Source organism: Melanostigma gelatinosum (genome assembly GCF_949748355.1).
Source record: "Melanostigma gelatinosum genome assembly, chromosome: 7".
NCBI classification, from domain to species: domain Eukaryota; kingdom Metazoa; phylum Chordata; class Actinopteri; order Perciformes; family Zoarcidae; genus Melanostigma; species Melanostigma gelatinosum.
This window is the reverse complement of record NC_136640.1, coordinates 22,881,640-22,905,968: the sequence shown is the minus strand read 5'-3', so window position 1 is coordinate 22,905,968 and position 24,329 is coordinate 22,881,640. Positions and strand designations below refer to the sequence as shown.

The 24,329-nt window shown below is 43.8% G+C and overlaps 2 protein-coding genes across 4 annotated transcripts; both read left to right on the top strand.

Moving 5' to 3' along the window:
* The first annotated feature begins 2,101 nt into the window (after positions 1 to 2,101).
* Positions 2,102 to 10,110, top strand: srsf7a (serine and arginine rich splicing factor 7a). Of its 2 annotated transcripts, XR_013772131.1 has the most exons (11): positions 2,102 to 2,148; positions 2,256 to 2,315; positions 3,201 to 3,320; positions 3,640 to 3,879; positions 4,526 to 4,702; positions 4,828 to 4,914; positions 5,018 to 5,059; positions 5,332 to 5,376; positions 6,010 to 6,102; positions 7,480 to 8,032; positions 9,213 to 10,110. XR_013772131.1 is itself a non-coding variant. In XM_079272091.1 (9 exons), the coding sequence occupies exons 2-9, from the start codon at positions 3,286 to 3,288 to the stop codon at positions 9,262 to 9,264; spliced, it is 771 nt and encodes a 256-aa protein (XP_079128217.1). In that variant the 5' UTR covers positions 2,116 to 2,315; positions 3,201 to 3,285; the 3' UTR covers positions 9,265 to 10,110. The 2 variants fall into 2 exon arrangements, 1 of the variants encoding a protein (XP_079128217.1); XM_079272091.1 differs by lacking the exon at positions 7,480 to 8,032 and having other exon boundaries at positions 2,116 to 2,315.
* A 1,558-nt stretch (positions 10,111 to 11,668) lies between these two features.
* Positions 11,669 to 23,865, top strand: LOC306780080 (heterogeneous nuclear ribonucleoprotein L-like). 2 transcript variants are annotated; one of them, XM_079272288.1, is made up of 14 exons: positions 11,669 to 11,795; positions 14,426 to 14,541; positions 14,769 to 15,006; positions 15,781 to 15,866; positions 16,216 to 16,312; positions 16,591 to 16,663; positions 19,792 to 19,824; positions 20,486 to 20,557; positions 20,833 to 21,080; positions 21,301 to 21,422; positions 21,724 to 21,925; positions 22,035 to 22,092; positions 22,350 to 22,460; positions 23,268 to 23,865. In XM_079272288.1, the coding sequence occupies exons 1-14, from the start codon at positions 11,718 to 11,720 to the stop codon at positions 23,324 to 23,326; spliced, it is 1,593 nt and encodes a 530-aa protein (XP_079128414.1). In that variant the 5' UTR covers positions 11,669 to 11,717; the 3' UTR covers positions 23,327 to 23,865. The 2 variants fall into 2 exon arrangements, with proteins under 2 accessions (XP_079128414.1, XP_079128413.1); XM_079272287.1 differs by having other exon boundaries at positions 22,350 to 22,466.
* The last annotated feature ends 464 nt before the right edge of the window (positions 23,866 to 24,329 follow it).

Sequence of the window (24,329 nt, the reverse complement as noted above, 5' to 3'; positions counted from 1 at the left end):
GTCCGAAGCAAAAGTCTGCGGCTGCCGGTCAAAGGCCCGTTGGCATAGCACCAGGAAGCCCTGGCACCTCCCCAGTGTTCCATCATAGGGATCGGGAGCCGGCACGGGGGATTCCCAGCCCGGCGGAGCGAGGACAGCTGGGAATAGTGCGGGTGCTGGAACTGGTGGAGACTTGACTGTCCGGGCTAGTTCCTGCCCGCACCAGCCAACCCGAGAAACCTCAGCAGCGAAACGTCTCATCTCCTCCAGCAGCCTGGTGGTGCTGTACAGCGTAGCTGCTCCTGTGGTTGCTGGGTCCATTAGGGTCAGGTCGTTCTGTCATGTGGGAGTCCGCAGGTAGGACCCAAACGCAAGACCACAGGAGACAGAAGTGAATGTTAATCAGGTTTTATTTAGACAGGTGGGTTGCTGGTGTGGAGCCCGTGGTCCGACACCCGAGCGGCAGATCGACGGTGTGAGGCCCGTGGCGCGACACTGGAGGGCTGGTGAGTTGACGGCGTGAAGTCCCGTGGCTCGATACTGGAGTCAACAGATCGACGTGTGAGTCCCGTGGCTCGACACTGGAGGGCTGGTGAGTTGACGGCGTGAAGTCCCGTGGCTCGATACTGGAGTCGACAGAGTGTAATCCGTAGACCACAAGGAGGGCAGAGCGGCGGAGTGTATCCACAAACACAAGGAGGGCAGAGGATGCCACGGGGTTTCAGCGGGTTAAAGACGGTACGACCTGACACTCCCAGACTGCAGGGCCAGAGCTTATGTAGTGGCAGGATACTCATTAAGGGGCCCTGAGTCTGGTGTGTCAGGCTGCAGGAGGTGATCGGCTTGAGTGTCCTCAGCCGTGCACGATTAAGGGTGCGGCCATGGGAGGTGTCTGGAGGCAGACAGGGATCCTGGATCCTGACAGATTATTTACATTTAGACAATTCTTTTTAGCATGACACTTTTTCTGAAATTGTGTGTTTGAATATGCATATGAGGCATTATCATAAAACATTGGATAAAGCCAGGTTCAAAATGATTGTTTCATTTTGTTGACACATTAGAGTCAAAGGGTTTTACCGAGGGTTTTTTGGATATCTCCTTGTATCACTTCAAAAATCAGAAAAGACTGTCAACAGCCATTAAAAACAACAACATTTGACCATGTTTTTAGGAACAAAAGGTTACATAAATCAGAATGTGAATGAAATAAACAAAGCCCTCTATAAGAACCTTCAGAATATATATTACTGGCTCAGAGTGAGAAAGAAGTTATTTGAAGAAAACAGCCTTTATAGATACAATTCCATATATTGTGAAGACAGGTGAATATGATAAAAAAAATATGATAAAAATATAGATATCACCATACAACTTCCACAGTTGATTGTCAGGGCAATTATTTTTTGTAATACAAGTTTTATGCAAATATCATATGCAAATGAGGCATTATCTTATGCTAGCTTTTGGTGAACTTAGTAAAACTCTACAGACGCAGAAGACCAAATAGTAAAATAAACACCTAAATGTGGATTTACGATGTTTTCTTTCCACCAAAACCAAGTTTTTTCTCGTAGTGTACCTTAAAACACAATTGCAGCTCTGGCTTCAGAGACCCCTGACCTTTGTCCTATGGGACCATGAGTTCCACGAGGGACACCGGCTTGCCCTTTCAAAATATAGTGACAAGACTGATACACTCAGATATGAATTAGAAATAGTGAGGAAAAGATAACTTTAATAACAGGTTTGCAGACTTAGAAACAACAACACATTCTTCATCTTGATGTATCGTATAGGTATTCATACTGATATTAATGTGTTTACTGCTCTCCAGTGGTAACTGATTACTTCAGATTTATATTGTTTGATAGAAAATGGCGCATTTATACAGATAATCAGCATGTCCTTCTTTATTATTGTTACTGGGGAATGTTGTTGGTGTTTCGGGTGGTGGAATGTAACTAAGTAGGCCTACGTTTACTCAAGTGCTGTACCAAATCCGAGGTACTTTGATCTGAGCGGCCAGTTTGGTCACTGTATTCTGAAAGTATTCATCGGAGGTGTGCCTTTTTTTAATGTCACAGTGCGCAGATGCGGATGTGACGCAGTTAGTTCGGGGGGCTGTGTTACGTTTCTAGTGGTTAACCCGGCCAACCTGTGGGATAGGCATGTGGAATCGCCGTTAATGTCCACGAAAGTGGCAATTTAGCAAGATAATTCTGAGAAAAAACATTGGTAAATTGGTTTAATACCACCTCGGGTTTCTGTTTCAGGCGGCTGAATTTCCCCCCTGCGCGGAGCTGAGTCGGTAATCATCGGAGCGGCGGCAGAAGGTAACGTTAGCTAGCGCGTGCGGTCGCCATTGTTTTTGAGCAGGCGGAGAGCGAGGCCTTCGGCTAATTCTCCATGTTTAACCAATTAAATACATGTTAAGGTACATGCACACACCAAACAGATATATTGTGTATTTGAGTCGAATAGTTGTCTCTTAAAAAGTGTGTCTAAATATTAAATTTAATATTTAGTGGTGGTTTGGTGAGCTAGAAATGGCCCCTCTTGACTGATCAAGCTAACACGACACAGACTAATCCGCGTATCTCATTTAGTTCAAAACAGTGCGTCTTCCGCTGGTGTCAGACACCATGTAGCGTTAATCATCATAGTACGGTTTTATAGACTTGTTATTGGCCCCAATGAAAGGTGCCCGGTTAGAAAATAACTGCTCTGTATCTAACTAACATTAGTTAACGGAGACGGTTAAATACAACGCGGTTATTGTTCCGCTATAACGGCAATACTATAACGCAAAGTCCGTCCTGTGTAGATACGGTTGACACCACTGAACAGGACGTGATGGGTCATGTTAAGAGATTGCAGGAGGCTGGTGCTTGGCGCGCGAACAGGCGCTCGTGTGACCAACCGAGATGTTTTCTAAGAAGAAGTATTCAGATCCTTTACTTAAATAACGGTGCTAGTACCGCATTATGAAAATACTCTACTACAAGTAAAAAAAAAAAAAATCCTGCATTCCAATCCTAACTAAAGTAAAAGTATTATCAGCTGAATGTACTCAAAATATGAAAAATAACATTATTGATTGTGCTTTAAAATGTTCCATGTCAGCGTTTTACTATTATATACGATGTTTCTGGATTAATATGACTGCTGCATGAATGTGTATGCTGCATTCTAACTCATTTATACACTGTAATCTGCAGCAGCGCATCATATTCTACACGACACTCCGATGTGTGTAGCATTGCTGTCCTGTGAGAACTTCTGATCTGTAGAAAGGCATCCATCATGAGCTCAGAAGATCTCTCTGAGAAAGTGAAAAGGTCTGTAACCAGCACTTGCAGTTGTAATGTGTAAGAAGGGTGTTTGCGGATTGTAAATGGCTTTGGACGAAAATCTGTATTTAAACAGCACAAATGTAATGTTTATTAGGCTGACGGTGGGCAGAGGGTCACAATTATCTCCTGTAATATTTAATGAATTAATCAGATTGTTTTCGCCATCACTAAGAGATCAATGTCAGATTTTCCCAATGCTGTATTAGTACCAGGGGATTTCAATTTTGCTTGAAAAATTACGAGAGTACATTTTGTAAATTATCTTAATGATTAATTGACTGATTTATGCACATTTTCCCAACAGGCAACGAGACCGAGAAATGTCGCACCATTCCTCCTCCCGTAGTTCGTCTCGGGCCACCGACTGTAAAGTGTACGTCGGAGACTTGGGCAATGGTGCCGCCAAAGGGGAGCTGGAGCGAGCGTTCAGTTATTATGGCCCACTGAGGACCGTCTGGGTGGCCAGGAACCCACCTGGGTTCGCCTTTGTGGAGTTTGAGGATCCCAGAGATGCAGAAGATGCAGTGAAAGGCATGGATGGAAAGTAAGTTGATATCCTGTAACATTGTCCGGAAATATTCAGTAGTCCTCTGTTTTGTTCTTCAATAAAAATAGAGGAAGCACAAAAGATTTTTAAAAAATCTAAAAATTACCCACTGCTGTATAATGTACAAATCCCATCTACAAGTGTGTAGCCTTTGAAGGGGCAGTTTGCATGTTTTTAAGTGGGGTTGTATGAAGTACTTATCCATAGGACTACCTACAGTAGCTATTTCAGACATTTAAAAAAAATCAACATCAGTTGGAACTCTCTCCCCAAACACATCCGAGACTGCACTGACCTTTCCATATTCAAATCACAAACTGCTTTTAGTGTGTGACCGATATTATGTGTTTTACAAATTTAGTGTACAGCTTTCTTTTATATCATGATTTTAATGTAAAGTGTCTTTGAGAATTATGAAAAGCGCTCAATAAATAAAATGTATTATTAAGTGTAATAGAATATTTTCACGGCTTTACCTGACGGCGAACTGAAGCCATTGTTTAAGCTCTCTTTAAAGCAACCATCCCTTTTGTAACAGACAAAAGGAACACAAATATTATAGGAATCTTAGAGGACAACAGTGTAATGTTGTTCAGGGTTTCTGTCCCTGCAGCCTCCCTCGCTGACCCTTTCCTCTCCTCAGGCTCCTCTGTGGTTCACGGGTTCGAGTGGAGTTGTCAACCGGCCTCTCCAGGAAGGGCCGCGGGCGCCCCAGCCGACGGCAGTTCGACCCCAGCGATCGGTGTTACCAGTGCGGGGACCGGGGCCACTATGCCTACGACTGCTACCGCTTTAGCAAGCGAGGAGGCCGTCGCAGCAGGTTAGGGGATACAGTCCGTTTTGCATGTGGCTGAAGCGATGCGCGTTGACACGAGTGCCACTCATCCTTCTTGTCCCATCAAAAGACAGCAGAGAATAAGAGATGTTTGTGTGTTTCCGTTCCAGGTCTCGCTCCCATTCCCGATCTCGCTCCAGGTCCCGCGGCCGCCGTTATCACTCTCGTTCCCGCTCCCGCAGCCGCAGCCGCAGCCGGTAAGTCAGCACTGAAACACAGACACTCTTTGTGTCATGTTTATTCATGGGAGCCAGGTCAACAGATGAGCCTTTTGTTTATACTTTTTTGTTCTTTTCTCAGGAGCCGTCGTCGATCTCCATCCTATTCCAGACGCAGGAGCAGGTAAGAATATAATTAGTTGATCTATAAGTAACTGTTATGGTACTACAGTGCTTTTGGTATCGTTGGAGATACACTGTATGTGACAGGTGTAGCCACTCTTCATCCGCGTTGTTAATCCGGTTCTGCGGCAGAAGGGCAGAACCGATGATCAGTACATTCCCTCTGGTGCTTGTTGTTTTTGTCACCCCCACTCTGGTCGTTAGATGGCTCAAGTGTTGCCATCGTTTCCACCAGAGCTGTAATTAAATCCGCTGTGCTTCCCGTCATGGTAGGTCCGGCTCCCCGGCCCGCTCCAAGTCCAGGACTCCAGTGAGAAGGTAGGTCGTGTGTGCAGCAGGTTTTCACGCCGTAGCTGACACACAGCTTGTATCTGAAACGCATCATTGCTGTCGTCGCAAGGCTTCTGCACCGGAGACGCGACTGCAGAGTGAGACGTAGAAAGTACAACAGTTCTGCTTTGGGATGTTCTCTGTTGAAAAATTACATTTTCTTAAGTCAGGACGTAGGCCTAAAATTACGATTCTCTGTGTTGATTGTTCAGTAAAACCACAGTGTAACGAAAATACAGAAGAACTCAGTCAAAATAAATCACACAAATCAAAAACACTGCATCTACAACAAACTACAAAGAATTTGGATTTATCGACCTGATTTGACAGGACAGTGACAACATGGGCAACCATATTAACAGCTGTGAAGAGGAATTTAGTTTCCAGAGCTCTAAAAGAAGATCTCATTCTACTGCACAATGTTGGATCAACCGATCGAGGACTGCACATTGAGATTTGGGAGTTGTGCACGTCTGCGAGCTCGTGCAGTCTACCCATAACACCCTTCGCTGCTTCGGTTTGCAAAGATGTTCATATGTATCTCTGCAGAAGCATAATTCCAGCTTCCTCATCCAACAGCGGAGCACGTAAATGTTTTCCCCCCCCCCCCCTCTCCTCCAGTCGTTCCAGGTCTCGGTCCGCCTCCGCGCCCAGAAGGCGCTCCGCTTCGCGTTCCCGATCACGATCCCCGGTGGCCAATCACAAGAGGAGCAGGTAAACCCCCATTCTAGATGTCTCTCGTCCACTGAAACAGGCCTGTTTTAATACATTTCTAGTGCTTAGTCCTGTCAGTGTTTTACCAAGACATTTTAGACTCATGTAACACCTCAGCAGTAAGGGTCTAGATCCAACCACTCTAGATTTTGTAGATATCAAAGTTCAGACCACAACTATGTTCCCGTTCCAGGAGAGGGTCAGTTAAGTTCTTTACAGAAGTAGGTGCTCCATCCTAGACAGGGAGTGACTGTTTCAGTAGACCCTCCTTCCACCGGAGATCGCCATGCTGCCACCAGACAACTGCCACTCGACGGCGAGACGGACGAGCGGCGAGACCACCGAGAGATCTGCGTCTTCTGCCTCTGCTGCTGGACAGCAGTGGGGAGGGGTAGAGGACAGTGACCTCTGTCCGGTGTAGGGAAGTAATGAGTAGAATAAAGATTAGACCCCTCTCTCTATCGTGTGCTCCCTTTTCCACCTCTTGACGGCTCTGCGCTGGTTAACGCGGTGCAGCTCTTTTCTCAGTCTGACTGGATCTTGAAAACGGAGCACGCGAGAGACACTCAGCTTATGAACTGTTGAGCCTGTTAGCAGCTAAAAACCAGTGAGATGCACCCATATCCTCTGTACCCTTTCCTTTAGATCTCACCCACCATAGGTGTAGCTTCAGTCTACAGGAAGTGAATTCAGGGCTGTCAGAGCAAGAGGGACAATTGTATTTATTGGTTTGACGAGTGTTAAATAAAAACTGTCGAAGTAGGGCTGGGCGATAATTCAATATGATAATTTATTTGTTACCACTATGAAATTGAGATGTCGCGATAATATTGTCTAAATTGATAATGACGAGCACATACTGACTCAAATTTCTCTGAAAATCTGGTCAAACTATTTACTTAATGTGAAAAATCTGTATTTGTGCGAATGAGTTTAAACAGTCGGTGTGTAGCTGGAAACTGTTTTCTTCTTCATATTTTCACTTGAAACTTTTAGTTCTTAATAAAATGACTTTTTTTAATTCACATAAGAGTATACAAAGAAAGCTTTACCAAATGTTTATTTCATATAGTCTACTTATTTATTACCAGAAAACATGCTATTTTGTGATGTATATCGTTATCGAGACCTTTATCGCCATAGAATATTTTGGCCATATCGCCCAGCCCTAGGTCAGAGGTACTATTGTAAATGTTTTTACCTTTTTCTTAAATTGAAATGCCCTCTGCTGAATTTGGCTATTTTAAGTGAACTCTCCAGAGAGACATTAGCTGACATCAGACAAAAATAATAATGATACGACACCATTGGTGTGATCTTTTTAAGTTAAGCATCTTTGCAGCACAGTTTTGTTTATTTTTCATATTTTCTTTAAAGCGTGTGGTGGGAGCTGAGCACTGCACTGACACCACAGCTGACACCAGGCCCAGGGTCTGCCAGCTGGCGGTGTGTACGTCCTGCGGGAGGGTGACTAAGCGCTGACCTGAGATCAGCCTTCGCCTGCATCCGGTGTTAGACAGCGAGAAAGAGGTCGACCTACCGACCGAACCCTCCCACACAGTGAATGGGCGACCCCGTCTGTTCGACCGACGCACACGCTCAGACGAGATCCGTCCTCGCACACACACAGTAGATCTGCTAGAGTCACCCAGCCAGCCAGCCAGCCTTCAGACGTACCAGAGGGCCGACCCACACAGATCAGAGCTCGACCACTACCGTTTAAAATCCATTGCCTACCTACCAGAACCCCCTACCTACCAGAGTTCTTCGGCCTCTGTCTTAGCTTCTGAAAGTGAGAGAAAGCTGGCGAGAGAGATCAGTCTTCAAGAGCCTTCGCAGCGCAGTGTCTCTCCGAGTTGTAGTCATCCGTCCTACAGTCCTTTCATCCTTCGCTTCTCTGTACTTGTTGTTTCTGCCACTGTCTCCAAAGGTAACCAAAAATCAAACCCCTGAAAAGCTCATGTTCATAGTGAGAGAATGCACAGGGTTGATGTAGTTCTGGGATTATAACTGGTGATTATCAAGCTAAAGTTGAGCCTTTTTAACAAGCATGCTCAGAGCGTGTGTGTGTGTGTGTGCATGTGAGAGTGGATGAGTGAGTTATCTCTTTATCATATGTTTTTATTCTTGTGCCATACATGTTTGCAGCATCATTACTGTTTTAGGCTTCTCTACCAGTACAGTGGAAACCGCTTATGTTGGATCAGAAGGCTCGGGACCCAATCATTCCTGTGCAGTAGCTGCTTAGATCATTTACTTATAGTAACCAAGACGGCCGCTGTCATTTGACATACTGTGTATTGGGACGTACTAAATATTTTTCTGGCATACTAAGTAGTATGTTAGTATGGGTATTGGAACGCACAGCTGGTGTTCCTCTGGCTACGTTGTTAATGTTAACAGTCGTGGCTGCTAGTGATGGAGACGGAAAACGAATGTGCACATTAACGCCTCACCGGACACTGTATTGTGAAAGTCAGTCAAATTGATCTGTCCGTTTATGTAGTACATATTCAGATGTCAGTTAGATGGTATTCTGCAAGAGAAATGAAGAAAAAAATATATATAATAATATTAATCACCCACTTGGTGATCCAAAGTGATCAGGTCCCTCACCTGATTACTTTTAAGAGGTTTCCACTGTACTTATTTCAGTTCTCAAACTTGGTACAATGATAATGATGGCTTTCAAATATGCAGTTGGTATAGAACAGTTTCTATTCAACTTTTTGTTTGTAGACCGAAGGGTTAAATTGTAAATCTCTTTAGAGCAGTAACTATGCTTACAGTCTGTAGTTTAGTTATTGTAGTGTTTTTGGGGTTTTTTTGTTCTAGGGGGTTCAATTATGTATTTAGCTTTCTCACCATAGACTGTTATTTCTTCGTTGAAATGCAAAGATTAGTGGCCTAAAGACAGCTTTAAAAAGATCTGTGGTTCTTGACATTTTTATTTTTAAAGAGAGGCCAAAAGAGGTTTTCAGCACCCATCCAGTCGGGGACTCTTAGAAGGTGTACACTGTGTCAATATGTTGAGTAATGTGGTGTGTGTGTGTGTGCTGATCTTCATTCCTCCCCTGCAGCGAGCTAACCCCTCTCCCTTTCTGTTTCAGTCGCTCCCGTTCAGCAAGTCAACACCGAAGCCCTGCGCCAGCAGACAACTGAGTGAAGAAGACTAGTTAGTTTAACAGACAGACCCTCAAACCCCCCCACACCCTGTCTGCTTTTACAGCCCTACAGCAGCTTTTTTTTTTTTTACCTGTCCGTCTAGTCCCAGTCTTTTTTAGTTTCCTTTCTTTCCCCAGGACTGTCGTCTTCGTGCAGCCTCAGATTGTTGAAGATTTAGTCAGTGTAGCAGACAACAATCTGTTTCCATTTGATAGATTGTTTCCGGTGTTTCTGCTGCTGCATGTCTCCTTTTTCTAATTTTGAAGTTGCGTAGCATGTGTAAGAAGAAACACCCGTGTTAGGGCAATGCCCAATGTTGCCGTTGACTTTGAGCAGCGATTAGAGCGGCTTGTACAGCACATTTTCAGTGGAAGATGGGGGCAGTCGATGCGCTTCTCGAGGGTGACGACGCGTCGAAAAACTTTTTAATCCCTAAAATTTCGAAACATCGAACTATTTTTTCCCCCATTGAGAATCGACAATACGATTCCATTTTTTTGGTTTCGCGCTCCAATTTGATTGAGTTCAAATGCCGTTATAAGTCTCTACTCTGCATAAGGAGGTAGTTGCTGGCCCGCATGCCCTTAAATAAAATGTCCCATTCCTACTGTTTGTTGTTTCTGTGCTGCACTGTCCCTTTTATGAGCCTGTTCACCGTGTGCTGAATAGATTCCCCCCCATGTGTTGGTCTCCGATTTGTTCCAGTGTCTTTTTAATTTTAAGATATTATACAGTGCTGAAGTTTGATTTCTGTACGGGCTGCTTTAACAGTTATGTTATGTTCCTGGCTGATATGGTAAGGCAGTGGCAGTTTTTATTTTTGAATAAACCTCCTCAACATACCTCAGTCGTCTTAATTTCTTTAACCACTAAGTTTGTTTTGCGTAATTAAAAACAAATAGTGTATTTATTCTCATAATTTCTTTTGATATGTTCTGTGAAAGATGTCACGGTATCAGCAGTTTTTCGTGAGATATTTTTACAGTGGTGTACTAGTTCATTGCATTTCTAAAGAGTGCACATTTTGAAACTGCAGGCTTAAAACAGCGTCACAAACTTAAAATACATGTCTTTGGTCGGGTTGGGTACCGAAACTCGGTGCCAATATGGAACCTGTTCCTAAACGTCCGGTATCTACCGGACCGAAACGTAACGCAGATTTCGGTGCCTGAGCCGATTGAAATACTTTTTTTACACTACTCTGATGATTCCGTGACTCTGGCAGCAGGACTCAGTCCTCCGCTCCTCACTCATAGTATTACAACGGGCTACTTAGCGCTGCCGCTCATAAGCACAACAACACAGGCACGCGAAAGCTTCTTCTTCTCCTCCTTTGAGGAGTAGTGGCGGTTGGCAAACGACGAATTGGCGCATTACCGCCACCAACTGGTAAAATAAAGTCATGAGACGTGTCGTATTTTGCCAGAGAAGGAAAATATGCTCATATTGCTGCAAAATAATTGCTGAAGTTTGAAGCTGTAGTGTGTGTACAGAGTGTGTGTGTGTTTTGTATTTATTTATATTTATTTAAGTATACTGTAAACTGTTAACAGTTAATATATTGTTCATAGTTAAAAAGTTTGAAGCTGTAGTTTGAAGCCAAGTGTTTTGTATTTATTTATATTTATAGTATACTTTAAACCGTTAATATATTGTTCAATTTGAAGAAAAAAGTATCGGTTCAGGCACCGTTTAGGCACCGGTATCGTTTTAAAAGTATCGTTTTAGTACCGGTATCGGAAAAAACCCAAATGATACCCAACCCTAGTCTTTGGTGACCGTTTACTGCAAAACAGCTCTGTAACTGACTTAAAAAAATTACCAACACTGAAAGTTTAAGAATCACTTTTATTGGGATATGGTATGTTTTCTTGTTCTCTGCACATACACAGAAATAGACATCCAGCTAAAATGAGGAAACCGAAGCTGGACAAGAGTAAAACATTGAACTATGTCAGACAGAAATAACATTGACTCTTTAATTAAAAAAAAAACAATTGTCAATATTCAATCAATTTGAACTCTTAACACAACTTATCACAAGACAATGTGGGATAAAATTGTGAACAGAAATCCTACACACTATGTACATACGGTAATCCATTCATGTCTATTTATTTGCACTATTTGTATTGTTTAAAACCTACATTATTGCTTTATTTTCTTATTTAATAGTTGGTCGTTGGTGCTATATCTATAGATGTTTTATTTATAATAAATCAGATCCTGAACGTTTCTGTCTTCTATGGTTCTAAATTTAAACCTCGTGAACGCGTACCGCGCCCTTATTGCCTGGTACTCAAGCCAACAGATAGATCGACGGCTGCCTGAGCCAATCACAGCCCGCGTTGCCGCTGTACTGGGCGTGGATACAACAGCCTCGTTTTTCTCGACTTTTCCGTCCATTTCAGTTTAGCGTCACTACCACCATCCTTTTTAACCGGGACAACATGGCTACTGCAGCGAGCCGTTACTACAGCGAGGACGGCAGGGCAACGAAACGACAGAAAACCGACGGGATGGCCACGGTGAGTCGTGTGCGCGTGAGCCGCAGTGGAATATTAGTATAAGTTACCGAATGAACACGCTCGTTCGTGGTTCAATTCAGTCAGATGCGCGTTTGTCAAAAAAAGTGTCACGGAGCGTCACAGGTCATTTTTTGAAGGTTTGTCGTGTTTTAGCAGCTCTGTCACGTAGTTACACAGCAGGGCCTCTCAAAGATGCATCCAGAAACACTCTCCGCGCATCTACCCGTGCTGGGCTGCCCTGAGAGGGATCGTTTGATCGGTTGCTCCGACCGGGCCTCGCCTGAGCCCGGCTTTGTTCTAGTAACGTACACGGTATTGGTTAGCAACATGCTAGCTGTGAGCTAACCGTGTGATAATGAGACTGGCCAGTGTCCGACGGGATTTTAGTGCCGCTAACATTTTAGTGTTACTGTAACGTCACGTGTATGTTAAATAAAAATAATATCCATTTTCAGTTGGAGAAAAGTATTAAATTAAACATTTAAATAATGCACGGCGATTAGCTGCCCCTGGCTTTCCCCCAGCTGCAACCCGAGGTCAATTAGCATGCTTTGAGGTATGGAGTGGTCTCGTGTGACGTCACAGTTTAGCTGTCGGCCATGTTGGAGTACACACAAAGCCACTGGCATGCACGGCTGAGTCGGTGGTGAACTTTTGTGCTGTCTTTGGTTGTGGCAGCAGAGCTGATAGAGACAAGAAATCATTCTTTGGTTTGCCAGCGGTCACTGCACATCAAGGAAATGACACGAAGGAGCTATCCAAGCGACGTCGCGAGAAATGGCTGTCACGCATCTCTCGAGATATAAAGGAATGGAATTTGGCGTACACTAGAGTATGTGCGGATCACTTTATAAGTAGTCAGTGATTTTATTTACTAATTCGTTTGTGAACAGTATTTAATAAAGGAAATATAAATTAAACTTGGACATGAGAAGGTTACCGAAGCTTCATCGGCCCGTGACAGCAGTCGGTACCAGAGACGTGTCGAGCGTGTACAACAGGCGAAACACAGAGATGCAGCCTCAGCATTGCTTGATATGAGTTTAACGTCAGATCATATATATATACACACACCGATGGATGAAGTTAGGAGTTAGTTTAAAGTTAATTCCTACACACACGCACACAATGACGTGCATGTACAATGTAAACAAACACACGTGTCTGTTTGCACTGAGTAAACATTGAATATTGCTAAATATCTGACCAGATCTGTATATATTTACTCTTCCAATGACGAGATGAGAATTCTCGACGACCGTTGCTTTGACGTCTCGGACCCATCCACTGACAAACTGATTATAAGCGTCGAGCCCTTTGTAGCACGCCAACTCGTCTTTTGTGTAGGACTGGGGGTGTTCACGAGATACGCGTAGATGTTGGCGTAGTTTACCGATGGAAGATAAGTAGGATCGGCACTGAAACGATCTGCACTCATCGTATAGGGATCCAAGTTACCAATAACCTTCAATTTGGCCAGGTAGCGAACCTTTGATGCACTATCCAGTGATTCAAAGTATGGTATTTTCGCCGCACTTCCTTGTTTACTCGCCGCCATGTAGGTTCTGTATGTACTCCAACATGGCCGACCGACCTCGTAACTAAGGAGATCGTGACGTCGGTGAGACCACTCCATATCCAGGCCAAACTTAGGAACGGCATCTATTTGCCCTGTAGTCTCTGAATTGTTTCGGGCAAATGATGCGTTACACACTTATCCAGGAGGTGGAAAAAGTATTCCGATTCTCTACTTGAGTAAAAGTAACGTTGCTAATACCACACTGCGAAAATACTAATACAAACAAGCAAGCAAAAGCCAGCATTAAATATACTCTGCACAATGTGCTTTAAGTGTTTAAAAGTAGAGCTCATAATGTAACGTTAGTCAAATGGTGCCATTGTTTTACTACTACGGTGTCTTTAGGATGAGTGTTACTGCTGCATTGTTGTGTATGTAGCATTGTGCTGCTATGGATGTTTATAGTTCAATTGAACTAACGTTACTGCTCAGAAAACACGTAATCCTTCACTTTACGGTTCACAGATACATGGTAATGAGAAGTGTCGTGAATTAAAACATTTACCGCCTGACACGTAGTAGAGTTAGTTCAATAAAATGGAAATATTCAACAACAAATTCAAGGTGCTTGTACTTAAGTAAATTTACTCATATACACCCCATAATAAATATGCACAGACTGGTACAGCAACATGGTAGTTTGCTACAAAATACTAGTTCGGTATGGTTTATTCTCTATATCACTAGGTCTGCAGCTAACTATTATTTCCATTATCAATTAATCTGCCCAATCAATTTCTAGATTAGTAATTTGGTCTATTTTAACTAATTGTTGCAGCTCTACTGTATGTACACCGGTCTACAAAAGTATTATATATTTTTTCTGTTTTCTGTAGTTATTTTATACCTGTACTTTCCCACTATTATGTAGAGTATTGATTCACATTTTTCTGCTTGCATGTTTTTCTTTTCATACATTTTGTGGTAGCATTGTTGGAGGCAGCAGACCACAAGATTGTATCAGAGAAGGCTCGGACACATGTGTCTGCTTCAGATAAGTAAATATTCACACTGAACAAGTCGGCTAATTCTCTTGTTTTCTTAAACACAGGGATACGAAGACCCACACAAGACCCTTCCATCCGTTGTGGTGCACGTCCGGGGGCTGGTGGATGGCGTTACTGAGGCTGACCTGGTGGAGGCTTTGCAAGAATTTGGAGCAATCAGGTAGAGGAAGAGAGCAGCTCCACTTGTGTGGAAAATGTGTTAGAAAGAACCTGGATTTTAGCACAGCACAAATGATGTTGGGTTTAGGGGTTTGGCAACTTTCAACCTTTTTTAACTGCAAGATATGAAGTTACAGGTGAAATTGTGACCAGCAGCAAAGCCTCAATGTTGACCCAGTTGAGTTCACAGCATCGGTCCTTTCATTTAACTGCTTTTGTTTTGTTAAGCTATGTGGTGGTGATGCCCAAGAAGCGCCAGGCACTGGTGGAGTACGAAGACATGAACGGAGCGTCCACAGCCGTGACCTATGCTGCAGACAACCAAGTATACATCGCCGGCCACCCGGCCTTCATCAACTACTCCACGAGCCAGAAGATCTCCAGGCCGGGAGACTCCGACGACTCCAGAAGTGTCAACAATGTTCTTCTGCTCACCATCATGAACCCCATCTACCCCATCACCTCGGTAAATGCACACATTTCAACTAGATTTGTGCAGCTTCATCACATTTTTTGACTATACATTTTGAAGTCCCACAGAATAGTGGCACCAGTGTGAGGGCTGCGTCTTGTGACCTGGGTGTTGAAGTGTCAGCGCTGTTGGCATTAAACAGAAGCCTGTGTGCAAACGTCAGCTGGCTAATGTTTGTTATGGCTTGTAATGTCTTACCCGACTCCTTTGCCGCTCCCCTTGCTAGCAGAATTTGAGGTGCTGAAATATTTAATAACATGACTACACTTGTGTCTGTCAACTGCTTGGTATGGCAGCACGCACACGCACACAATGCTGCCAACGTGAAGCAAACACCTGCTTTTCTCTGGCTGATATTGTGGTCTGTCATAGGGCTGCAATGATTTTCATTGTGGATTAATCAGCTGATTATATCAGAAAATTGTTAGACGGGTGCGTCCATAATTCTTATTATCAGCTTTGATGTAAATTAAGATTCTGAATTTTGGCTAGTCAAAACCAGGCTTGTTTGTAATGTACTTACCGGAAAAATAAACGGTTAAACTTAGTCTCTTGCTACAACGAGCCTTTATCTCTCCTCAGAGGTTGTTGTTCCGTATATATTTCTGACTGTACTAGCGAACTAAACCTTTTGTTACAGTTTGCATGTTAAACCAAGATCAGATTTACACATGCTTCAGTGTTATGTTCACTTTTCGATTTTAACATTCGCCCCTGTGTTGTATGAATATTGTTTTTTTGTTTTTTTAACCCGGTATATTTTCACAGGACGTCCTCTACACCATCTGCAACAACTGCGGGCCTGTCCAGAGAATCGTCATCTTCAGGAAGAACGGCGTCCAGGCGATGGTTGAATATCCTTTTTCGCGGGTGCTATCTGACAGGCGGCACAATCTGATTGTTGACTCCCGGTATTTTGAACAAACGGTTGTCGCTGTAGTTTTATTAACTTGTCTGGTGTGTTGGTTCAGTTTGAAACGCCTGTTTTCTGGTACAAACCTGTTCTAAAACATGTCATAATGAACTGGTGATTGGCTGGCAGCGTCTGTCACTCATCAGGAAGCATAAGCACATGCATCCAAAAAAAACCTGCACACTGCTCCTCAGTTGAAAAAGTACCCTTTTGTGTTTTTTGGTAGTCTAATCCATCATTTCTGTCAGGAAGAGATGCTTCCACATATTGTCCTTAACTCCTGTCATTACGTTCGACTCCGTGCAAAGCGCCCAGCGGGCCAAGGCGTCCCTTAACGGAGCAGACATCTACTCTGGCTGCTGCACGCTGAAGATCGAGTACGCCAAGGTACAGCTGCAAAGCCCGGCCCGTTGGACACAGAATAACACACACCTGCACAATAACATGCTGGAAATGTTACCCTTCTGGGTTGACGTAATGCCTCACAACTAGATTAACACATGGTTTACAAAGGTGTAATGAGTGCAGCTTATTGCTTCCAGACGCTTAATTTTCATATCCAATCCCTGTGTTACTGTCTAAATGTGTGTGTAAAGAACATACATATTTTGTTGAACTTTTAGTTTGTATCTTCATGCTTGTATTCATATCGATTGTCTCCTCAGCCCACTCGTCTGAATGTGTTCAAGAATGACCAGGACACCTGGGACTACACAAACCCCAACCTCGGAGGCCCAGGTAAAACATCCACACTCTCCCAAACCACGAGCCTGACGTTGAGCATCCTTGCTGCCACTGTGGGGAGTTTCAGCAACACTCTTCATTGATAATGCTACTAAATAGATTTAAATTGTGTCCAATATGCTGACATGTAGTGCTTTTTGGGAAGAACTTGCGTGGCATTATGACTGATGTGTTGCTCTTTGTCTCAATTTAATTTGGGGAAGGCAGGGGCGCCATGACTATAATATTCAGGTTAGATTGCTCAAAGCAATCCAGCTGTGGAAGTTAGTGGTTATTTATCATTTTGCCACGAGATGTTAAATGAATACCCCCAATTCCAGGTACATATTTCATTTTAAAGCTACAGTGTGGCAGGAATGGCAGGAACACATTTGCAGACACAAAGGTGACATTAAACCAATGTAAACTGTGTTACTCCCGTCTTTATAGCTTCAGGCTGGCGTTTTTGTTTTGTTCTAAACACAAAAACTATGTAGCGACGGATGCTATGTCAGTTTCAGCACCTGAGCTGTAATTCCTGCCGACTGGCATCTCCTCCTGTAAACCTGTGTTTCAGCTCCTTCATATCTCTCGACTTTGTCTTAGCTGCAAGTCACTGCCAGTAAGTCACTACCTGATATCAAAACATATTCTCGTTTACTTTTATTTATTTTAAGCCAGTTGTAGTAAGAGTGGGGGAGTGTCAAATATTCATTCTCTGCAAGGGATTGAAGTTTTTGCGGCACTTGATGACACGGGGCGCCAGGGCAGCAGAGCTCACTGCTGTCTGTTGAGCATCCTGTCTGCATATTTCAGTCGGTGTTCTTTTTACCAGCATTTGCGCTTCCTGCCTTCCTGGCCACACCTCTAAATGTTGCATTAAGTTAAAAATGTTAGCAATGTTACTATATATCTATATCGATAGATAGATATATATTTTTTTACGGCAACATGTATTTTAAGTCAGTCACTGGAGACACATTTCTTTGCCACCCAGACTGAGCCTGGTCTTTTCCACTGTCTAACTTCTGCCTTAAATTCTCCCATTGTAGCTGTTTTTAAACTTGACCAACAACGTACTAAAGTCTAGCATGAGTTTGAGAAAAATCAAAGTGGCTCTGACAAAAGAGCAGTTGGCCAAACTCCAGCCTTATTTTGAAGTGTGATTTGTCTGAGAAGTGAGAACAGAGGCAAGGACCAGCGTCGGTAAACAGAACATCTGCAACGTCATGTGACTCTTATCTCCTCCTGATAAATCGGTGCTATCAGCAAGTCCAACAGCAACAAAAAACACGCACAGGAGGGAGAGGCTGATACATGCTGACAACATCACCACCATCTCAAGTATCCACTTCTTCAGTGAGGACACAGCCACTATCATACAGAGGGCCAAATGTCCCCTGAGACACGAGGGGACAAACTACAAGACACCACCCATTCAACATGCCGATGTAGGACTGATATACCACTCATTCCTCGTCGCCGCATTCCAGCACAAGAGCCACGAAGAGCCACTTCTAGAGGGTGGTGGGGGGGGTTTGGGCACTGAGCTACACTTGGGCCCTTCCCCCTGTTTTTTTTTTTCCTCGTACCCATTTCGAGACACAAGCGAATGACACATTGAAAGCAGGCCAAAGCTTGCATCAACAACCCCGCCACCCCCCCACTGTCTACACCCAACGGAGACTGATACCAGAGAAGACACAGCATCCACCCAAACAGAAGGTAGAGACTGACATCGCGGTACAACCAACTGACTGCATACTGATACTAACCAGTCGACATTTGCAAAAGCCTCGGCCCTTCCTGTACCGTTTTGGGCGGCGAAACAAAAACCCGTTCAAGCAGCACACTCTCTCCGACACTCTCTGGCGCCGGCACCAACTGATCCAATAGATGACTCGCACGCCCGAATCAAGCTGTAGCCAGCCACACTGGAGTCAACACAAGACAACTGATGAAGACGAGACACTGCTGACAACACCATCAAGCACACTCAGGCCCGTCTTTTGGTTTTATGTGTTTCTTCCAGAGTGAAATTCAGCTTTTCTCTCTTGCTCTTTCTCCTCATCCCTTCATCTTTTTCTCCCTATGATTTTCTTCCTCCATGCATCCCTGTTTAGCTATCCCTTCTCCTTTTTAGAGTGCAGTTCTTTTTTTTTTTTTTTTTTTTTTTTTTTTTTTTAATTATTCTAAAGTCTAGAACCTGTGTAACGCCTTCCATGTGATGCAGGTTTGGCTATGTGCGGCTAAGAGGAGCCAGCTACCCAACTGAACTGTGCTCTATGGCAGCCTCAAGGCCTACCAGTGGGCGCTAAGCGGACTATTCCAAAAAAAGGGACAAAAAGGAAGAAAGGCCAGCCAAACGGCCGACCAACCAACCCACCAATGGGGCGTTTCAGCTTGATAAAACCAGGGAGTCGATCCTGAGGTGGAGAGTTGTTTCCCCCAAGAGAGGAAACGGATAAAGAGTGTGGGATGGATGGATTGAAATGAGTGGTGGAACTGCTGCAGCAAATATCTTCCGCCCCACTGTTTGTAAGCATGCAGTAAGTAAATCGAGCCCCTCCCCGGGGAACATACCTGCACAGCACCACATGACTCCAAAGTCCCAGCACCCAACATCGCCACACAGGGCTGACATGACTCCATTCCTCCCCCCCTCTCTCATACAGCCTTAATCTTTCTCTTTCTGGGAGAGGGTGTTGGTTGGGGTTCGGTCGGAGTCTGCGTTTTCTAATGTCACTCAAACCTGCTGTTTGTCTGTTCACTATGTCATGTCGCTGGAATATCATCTCTACATGGTTCCCCGAACTATTCTTTGGGAATGAAATCATGCTTTTAATCCGGGGGAATGGGTGTGAACTTGATATGCTGTACGATGTGCTTGGGCCATGACCAGTTCATCCACCAAAGCTTACAAAAGAAGCTGGTTGCCAAATCACTTTTAGATTCTGGTTGGGCACCCGCTGAGGTACCAAGCCATCCACATTGAATACTTTTTATTATTTTTAAATCCTGAAATGCTTCCCAAGTGAGCACACAGACTGCACTCTCCTGACATTCTAACTGGGGTGATTTTACATTTGCCCGGGAGTAAAAAACACAAGTACTTTATAGATTGTGATTGTGTACCTGTACAGATGCTGATGGAGATGGCAATGGGAGCAATCCAGGTGGGTGTGTGTGTGAGCGTACAACCTTTTACTCTATTGAGCCATTTGTGATGTTTATCCGATGTGACTTCAAACCTGCTAGATAATCAATGTTTGCCATTTCCCCCTGTTCCACTTTATATTCTAAAAGTTTACCGTTATTGATTATGGTGTGTTTGAGGGACCGTAAAACCAGTGTAGTTTAGTTTGTACAAAGCAGAAATAGTCATGTCTTACATGGTGGAAATAAATGGCTTAGTTGATAACTGTTTCCATGGAGCCGTCTGGTACGGCGCTATACATCCGAGATGAATCAATCTTGAAATGCATGCTTTTGTCTCCAACACAAAGTCCTTTTAGGGCATATATATACATATATCACAGCACAGAATTACTCCACTGTATCGTTACACAGAATATAGTTGTTTACTGCTATATTACTATAATATATATAGCTATATTATTAAGCACTTTTTTTAGTAAAGTTGCCCATGACAAATAATTGATCTACTTCCTGGTGTGCAGTCTAAATGTTGTCTTGATACGTAGATGCTCCGGCATCCCGTTCTCATGTAGAGATTTATAGCCAGGGTTTTTTCTCTTCTCACATCTGTCACTTTCTTTCTGTCTCGACCCTTTTCCTTCCCTCTTATTTTGTCTTCCTGACTTCCTGATCTCACAGAGGATGTCAATGCCAACCCCAACAAGCGCCAGAGACAGCCTGCTCTGCTGGGTGACCACCCTCCAGAGTACGGTAAGAACAGGCTCTGAAACAAACCTCTGTATAAACATCTGTGCCTTTGTCTGCTGTACTCTGAAAGTTTAAACGGACTACTTGTTTTTTTACCTTTTTAATCAGTCTGTGTGGATTATTAAACTGTATGTATTTTTGCTGTATAAATTGGTCCTCCACACATTTTTAGCTGTGACTTAACATATTGGGAGCAAATCTTTTCCTCCAAGTAGTGACACTTCTCTCTTAAAATAGAGTTGACCTCTCCTTGTTTTATCTGTGCCCTCATTCGTCAGGCGGCGGCTACCATGGCTACGATGAGAGCTACGGTTCCCCGCCCTACGAGGGTCGCCGCATGGGTCCACCAATGAGAGGGCGTGGTGGCAGAAGCTACGGGCCGAGCTACGGGCCCCCTCCCCCTCCCCCCGGCGAGTACGGCGGCCATGCCGAGTCTCCAGTTGTCATGTTGTACGGCTTGGAGCCCGTCAAGATGAACGCCGACCGCGTCTTCAACATCTTTTGCCTTTACGGCAACGTAGAGCGGGTCAGTATCTCGACAGTACACGTGTCTGTTGGTGCTGTGAAGGGGGTGGGGGGGGGGCTGCCCACACAGTGAGATTTATTAGTGCAATGTTTCAATCATAACTACACACACACCTTTTCCCCAAGCCATGATCTCAAACCCAACGGCTCTGTCTCTCCAACTGAATGTTTAATGTGTCTTAAGGGCACCGGTCAACCCTGTCTTCTGTCGCTCTCCACAGGTGAAGTTCATGAAGAGTAAGCCCGGGGCGGCCATGGTGGAAATGGGAGACTGCTATGCAGTGGACCGCGCCATCACTCACCTCAACAACAACTTTCTCTTCGGACAGAGACTGAATGTGTGGTGAGTTCCTCCCGTCCGGTCCCAAGAACATGTCTGTTGTCCAGAAGGTGTAAGCCGTGCTGTGTATAATACGATGCCTCGCGCAAACCGGACAAATTGGGCCTTTTCCAGGAATGTAGGTGTCGGCTCAAACAAACTGCTAAAGAAGGAAGAAATGATTTGTGTTCTGGGAAGAGTCTGCTCAACAGCCCCTACACAACTCTTGTGATCTTATACAACCCCTTTGTTAGGGCATGATAAATGTCCATGCTCCAGCCTCTACCGGTGTCGGTCCTGACTGTCTGATCCTCCTTCCCTGCAGCGTGTCCAAGCAGCAAGCCATCGTCCCCGGTCAGTGCTATGAGCTGGACGACGGCTCGAGCAGTTTCAAAGACTTCCACGGCTCCAGGAACAACCGGTTCACCTCGCCGGAGCAGGCGGCCAAAAACCGCATCCAGCACCCGAGCAACGTGTTGCACTTCTTCAACGCCCAGCCAGACGTCACGCCAGAGATTTTCAATCAGGTCTGTAGAAGGAGGAAATATACATGTTAGCCAATGAACGTCTCTTTAGAGAAATGTATAACGCTGTGCTGCACACTGTCCCTAATAATAAATGTTGTGTTCTTTGCAGATTTGTGATGAGCTCGGTGTCAAGAGCCCCGTCAACGTCAAAATGTTCACAGGAAAGAGTAAGCTGCTTTGATTCTGCTTATTGGGAGATATTTTTAAGTTTATAACTCTGAACATGTTAAAATTTATAAGCTCACATCAAATGTGGCCGCTGTTACATCTGTAATCGGCCAAAAAACGATTTAGTAGCCGAGCTCGGCGTAGACAAACATTTAAAACAGGGCAACAATGTATCTCGTTGAGTCCACTTAACACTGCACATGGATACTGTTCTGTATCTGGAATGTGTGGTGTAACTGTGACTCCTAACCACCAGGTGGCGCAGCCCCCAGCGACCGCAGTGCCTCAGGTCTGCTAGAGTGGGAGTCGATCAACGATGCCATGGAGGCGCTGGCCCTGATGAACCACTTCCAGATGAAAAATGCAGGTACGGGTAAGACACCAAAACTGTTCCCATGATCCTGATTCAACTCTTATCTCAGCAGAAATTCAGACTGAAAATGTTGCTTCAAAAGAAAGCAAGTTGTTTCAGGTCCATTAAGTGTCCAGTCTGAGCAACAGACTGGTGAATGTGAAGGCCGATCACTGCACAGAGAGATCAGATAGGACGAGGTCCAACACCAGCACCTCCTCTGTGATGGTGGTGGAAGAAGCACTCAGGCTTAGTATGAGGGTAGAAGGAGCAATGCCACCTCAGTGTAACCACAGGATTTAGTATGACTCTGTCTGTACTATTTGTATGTTTTAAAAGTTAAATGCATCAATGTTGTTACCTTTGGAGAGTGAAATACAGAGGTTGATCTCTGTAGAACATTGAGCTCTTTGAAACAATGTTCTAGTGGTGGCGCAATGCAACGAAGTACATTTAGACTCAAGTACTCCATACTTGAGTATTTCTATTTTTGTAACCTTATGCTTCTTATTCTTGAGTAACAATGACAACATTTCCCTCTGAATTGTAGCGGAGAATAAGTGTATATAGCAGCAAGAAATGGAAATACTTGAGTAAAGTACAAGTAGCTCAAAATTGTACTGAAGTAAAAGTTACTTTTAGTTGGGAGTCAATCTCATAGTAATTATACTGTTTACTTACTGACCCAAACACTGGTTACTGGGGTAACTTTGGCAGTAGCAGATTCACACTGAGCTGTAAACGCGTGTTGTATATGAATAATTCATCAGACGGGTGATGTTTCTTGTAGGCTAATCTTTCTTGTCTCTCCTCTCTCTCCAGCCGGTCCTTACCCGTACACCCTCAAACTGTGCTTCTCCACCGTTCAGCACGCTAACTGAGCCCCGTAGCCTGTGAGAGACATTGGCCCACCATTCCCATGTCCACATGTACTTAGACCATGACTGCTTGTAACGCGCCCAGACAAATCCCATTATCAAAAACGCCTCAAAATACTGTGAAACAAAAGGTTTTCACAATGCAATTGATCCCTAAGGTGTAAGCTCCTATTTGGTACAGTAAGCAGATCTAACGAATGCTCACAGGCGTCACAAAGTATTGATATTTATGCCCCAGATGTGGTTGCTAGAGTATCAGTACCTGTCTTCAATCTTAAGTTGTCCTTTTTACTTTTTGTATTATGCTTCTACAGTAACCTGAGATGTGAGAAAGCGTATTTGAGCGATTTGTTTTATGCTTGGGTGGTTCAGTGGCAGTGGACAACATGGTTTTGTAAAAGACTTGTCTTTTGGAACTTTTATTATTATAGCTCACTTTTTTTCTTTATTTTAATTGATGCCTATTCAGTTTTGTGTTTCCGTGTCAGATATTCAGATGGAGAATTGTTTTGTTCTAAGAAAATAAAAGTAAAATAAATCAACTTAATATTGTGTTTATTCTGCCGTCCTCCTGAAAGTCCATGTTTCTGGTATATTTTGAGTTTTCAGACGGCTTCCCAGCACCGACTGTAAAGCAAACTACAGTTTAGTTCATCAGGAGAAGAACGTGGTGTTGATCAGACCTGAAAGTAAGTCTCAAATCTATATATCTATATATATATATATATATATATATATATATATATATCTATCTATATACACATACATCGTCAGTGGTGTATAGTAACGAAGTCGAAATACTTTGTTACTGTAACGTTACTATTTATATTTCTGTTGACTTTTACTTCACTACATTTTGCAAAGAAAACTGATACTTTTACTCCGATACATTTCCCCTGAAACCTTCGTTACTCGCCACAAAATCAAATCTATTTTTTAGAAAAAAATGAATCATGAGCAGCGTCGGGGACTGTGGTGGAACACAGAGTGCAAGCAAGCAGCTTTG